Source organism: Muscardinus avellanarius, assembly GCF_963383645.1.
Source record: "Muscardinus avellanarius genome assembly, chromosome: 2".
NCBI lineage: Eukaryota > Metazoa > Chordata > Mammalia > Rodentia > Gliridae > Muscardinus > Muscardinus avellanarius.
The window spans coordinates 1,471,532-1,478,340 of NC_137787.1; the positions used below are offsets into that span (position 1 = coordinate 1,471,532).

The window sequence follows — 6,809 nt, forward strand, 5'->3', positions numbered from 1 at the left end:
ACACGCACACACCACAGATTCTACACCACGTGAACACACACTACACCACACTACACACATATTTACACACTGATACACATATATGTGCACACATACATCAGTACACAATAATGTGCCTGAAGACAAGCACATGCATTCGATACGCACAGGCACAAGCCACCACACACACGCGCGTGTACGCACCCCTGGAAAGGCAAAGGGACTAGTGTCCCCGCGAGGCCGTGGAGGCCTTGCGTTCCTGGGAAGGGGAGGGCGCTTGCGGAGCCGCACATTCGACATCTTTGTCTCCAGTGGGGACCGCGGGCCTCTCTCTCCTCCCACCAGCTGGGGCCAGGCCACCCAGCGTGTACCTGTGACCTCAGGCAGCTTTTCTGCGTCACTAAGGTGTTGAGGCCGGGACATCGCTGATGCTTCTCCCCAGGCATGAGTCTTTGGGGTGCCCCTCTCCTGAGCCCGAGAGAAGGGGCTCTGACTGCAGGGGCCTTTCCTGCCCCCTGGCTGTCAAGCTCTCTCTGGGAGGAGCCAGTTTGGGCTAGTTGCAGGCAGCCCCCCCCCTCAAGTCCTGCTCCTCCCCCCACCCCGCCGTGGTGCCCTGCACACCTGCCATCTGCATCCCCTAGTCAGGACACCTGAGTGAGCCTCCCCACCCTGCTGGCCGCTTGCCTCCCAGGAGAAGGAGGGGTCAGGCCTGACCCTGTGGGGTGCTGGGAGCCAGAAAGTCTGGAGTGGGGATCTGAGCGCACTTGGGCAGCAGAGCCAGCAGGGGGCAGCACCAGGCAGGCTCTGCAGTGTGGGGCTCCTGGGCAGCCCCCTGGGCCTGGGTCCAGATTCTGCAGTGTGGGCTGGTTTGAGCGGGAAGGGTTGGACAGGGCCACCCTGTGCCTTGAGGCAGTGGAAGGAGTTCCGGTCCTGGGGTGGGGGGAGACATGGCCCAAGGCTGAGACTGACTGCCACAGCTGGGGTGGGGCCCACAGGCAGCGGGAGGGGGGGGGGTGTCAACAGAACTTCCTGAGGCTGCTGACCTTGTGGCTCCAGGAGGAAGCACCTCAGGAGAGCCACCCACCCTGCTTCTGGGGCTGAGGCCTCGCTGGCGATCGGGGGCTTGGGGGCTGTCATCACTGCCAGCCTCTGTCCACGCCATGGCTTTTGGTCAGACCCACCATGGAGTCATGCCAGGTGCGGCCACATGGGTGTCTCCTGCATAAGATTGCCAGATTTTGTAAGTAAAGATACAGGTGAAATTGGAATTTCAGTTAAACACAGGATAATTTTAGGTATGAATATGTCCCTGGTGATATCGGAAACACACTTATCCTAGAGAAGCATTCATTGATTATTTGAAGTCCTAATGTAATGGGACGTCCTGAACTTCTCCAGGTTACCTTGGGGTTTCCACCCCACCCCATGCCAGGTTCCCCTTTGTTTAAGGGAGCCCTTGGGTGGACTGGGACCTGGTCAGGAATTCTCAGTTCAAGGAAGGAAGAACATATTTGAAAAAGAAGAATCATACTCCTTAAACATTTTAGCCTTCAGGTCTATACAAGCCAGCCTTGTACGTGGGTGGGGCTTTCTCTGCCCATTTACTGGCAGGAGCCGGACCCTGGGGCCATGGCGCCCCCTGGAGCCCACCCTCAGAAATGCCTGCGCCTGGTTGCTGGGTTGGTTTTCTCAGAATGGAGCCTGAGGATGCCCTGGGATCCCTCTAGATCTCCCCTGCGGTTCCTGCTTCCCAGGCTGCCACAGCCACACTGCTTGAAGGGGTTTAGACATTTTCACCTCACGGGGTCTTTCCAAGCCAAGTTAACTTTCATCCCAAATCTCCCTTTTCATGTCACTAGATTTCAAAATATGTAGCTGAGTTTTTATGAAAATACCAAGTACGGTCAGAAGCTGCGGGTTTGGGGACAAGTGTAGGTGGTCACTAGGAGGTGTCCCTCCCCTTAGGGGAGCAGAGGCCACGCTCTCTGAGGGACCTAGGCCTGTCTGTCAGCGGGTTTCAGGAGGGCGTGGAGGACAGTACCTCACGCTTTTAGGGGCCTGAGTTCTGTGGCGTGGCGGGACAGCAGGGGGTGGCCATGGAGGCTCTTGGCTTGAACACTGGCCAGCTGGGTGAAGGCAGACGGCCGGCTCTCTTGAGCTCGTGTTCACTTAGCGCCCTCCCAAGCCCTCTTGGGAATGTTGTAGTCATTCAGGCCTGAGCACCCAGGCACCCTGCAGGAGCCCAGGAACACCGCGGACATGATGCTGAGGATGCAGGGAGGTCGGCCCGCGGGGAGGTGGGCTGGGCGGCGAAGGCCGAGAGCAGTTCATTCTCCGGCCAGCCAGAGAGGTCAGGTTCCTGGCCAGAGGGCAGGTGTTAAAGAAGCCAGTCAGGGCCCCGAGCTGACGCTGGACACGAGCCAGGCAGTAGGAACCCGGAGGAGACGCAGTTGAGCCGGGGCTGTGGGGCTGGACTGGGTGAGCACCTTGGACTTGTCTTGAACACACCAAAGCCGGGGTGACCGTGGGGAGGAGGGGGCCGGGGGCAGGGGCACGCAGGAGGCACAGTGCTCTGGAGAAGTGTCTCAAGGACCAGTGCCTTCAGGGTGTTAAATACTGACCAAGCATCTGTGCTTTTCTGCTGGGCGAGGGCCAGGTGGCTCCGGACTCAGCAACAGACCACACCTGGTACAGCAGGGGGCGCCAGAGACCTAGACTTTCCACCGCTGGTGTTGCCAGGAATCCTGGCTCCTCTCTGCCACAGGAGGTGACAGAGTGGCCTTTGTCCACCAAGAATGGCCGTCAGCAGCCTGAGTGTCTTCTCATCCAGGCAGGTGGCCCCTCCTGAGGCTCCGATGCAAGGACCCTGTCCACAGGAGGGCCCTGTGAGGGTCTGTGCCCATCAGGCAGTGGTGGACAGCCGGTTTCACAGTAGTGGCTGTTCAGACTTCAAACCCGCCGGCACCTGGACTTGCCCGGGTCTGTTAAATTAGAGTCCACGCTGAGAGCTGGGCGACTGGGCGATTTTAAAGCTCCCAGGTTGTCTCAGTGCTGACCAGGGCTAAGAACCACAGATCTGGCCCACCCTGCTCTGATTATCTCAGAAATGTGTTAGACACAGAGTGCTGGGTCTGCCCCTGGGCCTCCATTCAGAACTCCCATCAGAATGAACCAGAATGGCAGGGCCGGTGGGGGTCTGCATTTTATCAGCCAGCGGAGGCAGGTTTGAACTGGGCAAAGCGGCTTCTGCAGCCTGGGGGCTTGTTAGAGATGAAGAGACCCCCCCTTGGAACCCTGCATTTCGACAGGGTCTCGGGATTCTTAAAGGTTGAGGACCACTGTCCCCCATCAGTCACCCCGCGGGTGAGCTACTGGAGAGTATGGAGAAGGACTTGTGGGTGTGGTAAAGAAGACCCTGGGGTGTAGAGGGCAGGGTCCCAGGAAGGCCCCTGCCCAGGCCAGAGAGGCCCAGGGCCTGGAGGACGCTGGAGGAAAGTGGGGGTGGTGGCGATTGGGTGGCTGGTGGGCCTGGAGGACCTGGGAGGGCACTAACAGGGAGCTGTTGGTGGTGTTTTCTGAAGGTTTGTTTTTTCTTGCATAAATGTAATAAATTAAGGAAAATGCATACACCCAGAAAAAAGAAAAGGTATATATACCCATAGTTCTGCCAGTTTATAACATCACTGCCCATGACTCCTAGACTTCTTCTATGTAGCCTTTCATTAGGAAACAGTAACACAGACACGCTGTGGGTCACTGGACATTGTCCCTGGAGCCCTGCAGACAGCACAGCAGAGCGCACCAGCGGGCCGGGGCTACGGCCCTCCAGTCCTTTCCTGGTCTACGCTGGGAGCTCACGCCTGTTCCTCCAGGTGCTGGACGGGCCCTCCCTTTGTGGACTCCCCAGTCCTGCTGTGGTAATAAATCCAGCCATGAGCAGAACACCGTGCTGAGCCCGGGCAGCCTCCCAGCGATTCATGGGCCTGAGGTGGTCTTGGGGACCCTGGCACAGCTTCCCATGGGAAATCCCATATCTCCTGAAGTCACAGGCTCCAGACTTCTGAAAATGAAACCCAAAGTCTAATCTAGTGGGCGGCTATATTACACTGCAAATTAAATTGACTCTCTGAGACTCTGGGTAAAGTTGGGCACTGTTGGGGAAAGAGTGAGGTCTTAGTCATTTGGATGGGAACACGTGGGCAGACTGGGCTGAGCCTGGGGACCTCCAGCTGCAGAGCCCAGAGCATGTGGACGAGCAATCCTGACATCCTCGAAGAGCCCGGGTAGTGAGGGCCGGCAGTGGAGGCCCCAGCCTGGACACAGACCCCTGCGTTCTGTGGCGCCCTCTAGGGGCGGGGCCTGGGGCTGCACTTACTTGGAGAGCCAGGTGGGCCTGGGCACTCCCCTGATCTGCATGGTCATGGTGCAACTGTGTGACCTGACTCACGGGCCCCTTGGCACTGGCTGCCTGTCCCTGGGGTTGGGATGGTGTCCTTCCACATTACAGACTTAGAGGCTTTGTGTAAGCCAGACAGCTCCAGTCTGCAGACAGGGTCCAGCCCACCCCATACTTCATTACTCTGACTTTGTCCAGCAGGAATCCTGTGGCAGGGCCCTGCGCTGGCTTCTCCAGGGACCCCTCCTGCCTGCTGGTCCTTTTGGGGGCAGCTTGGGGACAGGGGTCCCTCTCCCAGGAGAGGAAACTCAGCCAGCCCCAGTTTCAGACTCAGAAGGTCTCTCCGTAGGGAGAGGAAGCTGGGTTCGTTTCAGGTGGCGAGGCTGAATTCATCCCGCAGCAGTGTCCAAATGGCCCGGGCACAGATGTTTTTCTCTCTGTTTGTCTTTGGCTCTGACTCTCTCGAGTCGGTCCTATGACTGCTCGCCAGCAGGGTGGCGGAGGCCCCCGGCTGCGGGTGAAATATTCAGTTTGATGGTTCAAGCCAGTGACTTTCCTTCCTGGTCCCCAGCCCTTGTATAAAGAGAAGGCTGTTTGCAGCAACCCCATCCAGGCAGCAGGCTGGGCTGAGCGGACGGCGACAAGGTAACCTCTGGAGGGCCGGGATGCTCCCTCCCTGGGCTGGGGGCACAGAGACCGCCCTGACATGGTCAGCATGAAGACAGGCCCTGGGGAGCGGGCACAGCTAAGGGTGGCCTGAAACCACTGCAGTTGAAATCACTGTGACGACACAAAGCTGCCTGAGGGTGGCCCACTGTGGGTGATGGATGAGGGTGGTCCTGGTGGGCAGGTGTCTCATCCTTCTGGGTTCCTCCCGCTGCAGGAGGACCTGAGCCAGGTGGTCGGCTGCCCCCGGGGAAGATGCGGGTCTGCGTGCTGCTGGGGCTGGCCCTCTGCCTCCTGCTGGGGCCTCTCGCAGGTGAGGGGCCTCTCAGAGACGGGTGCGGGCGTGACTTCCAACAGCCCTCTGCGCTCTTCCCTGGGCACTGTGGGCGGGTTCTTCAGGCCCTGAGGGCGCCCTGTGACCTCTCCTCTTCCCTCGCAGGAGCCAGGCCCATGCAGGAGGATACAGGTAAGTGCCTCTTGGTATCTTCCTTTACTTATGTGAGTAACTGGTGTGTCTGCGCGGGAGGAAGGCAGAGGCTGCTTGTACTGATGGTTCTTACCCCAGGCAGATGCAGCGGGAGCTGGGCTCCGCTGAGTGCTTGAGAGAATGCAGGCAGGCCTCACTGTGCCTGGGCAGTGTGTGCGGAGGGGTCCCAGCCTCTGCAGGCCTGAGGGGTCTTCATTCCCACCCTCAGACCTGGGCCCAGCCCAGGCCCTCCCACGAGTCCTCACGCAGCCCAGCAGTGTCTGGTTGGCTGTCTGTGCTGTCCTTGAGGACCCCCGAGACACTACCCGGATCCCATCCCACCACACAGCCGCCGCCCTCCTCAGCATCCCCCGAGGAGACCAGCCTCTCCCCACTTCCTCCTCTCCCTTTGTCTCAGACCAGGCAGCCCCGGGAGGCAGGGACACTGTCCCCTTCCTGGAATGACTGGGGCATCCCAGAAAGGCAGGCACACCACTGCAGGCTCTGCTGGGCCGTCCACCTGCCCAGGTCTGTGAAGAGAGGTCTGCAGGGGGTGGTCAGCCCCCGAGGTGGCCTCCCGTGTCTTTCAGACCCCTATGCTGAGCCGCCGGCCATGCCCTACTGGCCCTTCTCCACCTCTGACTTCTGGAACTACGTGCAGTACTTCCAGGCCGAGGGCGCCTACCCCCAGCTGGAGGACATGGCTCGCACCTTCTTTGCGCACTTCCCCCTGGGGAGCACCCTGGGCTTCCATGTCCCCTACCAGGAGGACTGAGCAGCGGTCAGCCCGGTGCCTGCAGGACATGCCTTGGGCCAAGCCTGAGCTCGTCCAGAGCCACCACCACCGTGGGTTGGAGGAGCGGCCTCATGTCCAATAAACTCCCTGCTGAGGACGGGCACCAGGCCTTGTGTTTCTTTCAAGAAACAGCTGTGCACAACCCTCCCTACCACTTTTCCAAGCAGCCTGGCTTTATTCTGATTGGTAGTGAGAACCCCTTAGTAGGTTTGTGCATGATCTCCGTCCACAGAAGTATCCACAGGGGCTTGTGCCATCTTCCCTTGATAGCCTTGGGGGCTATAGTGGGGGGGGGCGGAGCTGAGGAACAGACCCCAGGGTCAGCCCGGCCTGCCCCGGCCACACAGCTGGCTGGAAGCTGGGTTCCAGCCTGGCAGCCCCCGCCTGACGCTGCTGAGCTGGGCAGGGGTTACCTGGGCCAGGTGTCCACAGCTAATGCACGGCACACCCCGGGAGCGGCAGGATGTGACGGAGTCAGAGACCCCTCTGTGAGGGAGTCAGGGTCT

The 6,809-nt window shown here is 59.7% G+C and overlaps 1 protein-coding gene across 1 annotated transcript; it reads left to right on the top strand.

Annotated features, from left to right (window-relative positions):
• Positions 1–5,296: 5,296 nt before the first annotated feature.
• On the top strand, positions 5,297–6,282 carry OTOS (otospiralin; the record flags this gene model as incomplete). The annotated part of the gene is made up of 2 exons (XM_080689021.1): positions 5,297–5,384; positions 6,098–6,282. 2 exons carry the CDS (start codon positions 5,297–5,299, stop codon positions 6,280–6,282), a joined length of 273 nt encoding a protein of 90 aa, XP_080545147.1.
• Positions 6,283–6,809: the final 527 nt, after the last annotated feature.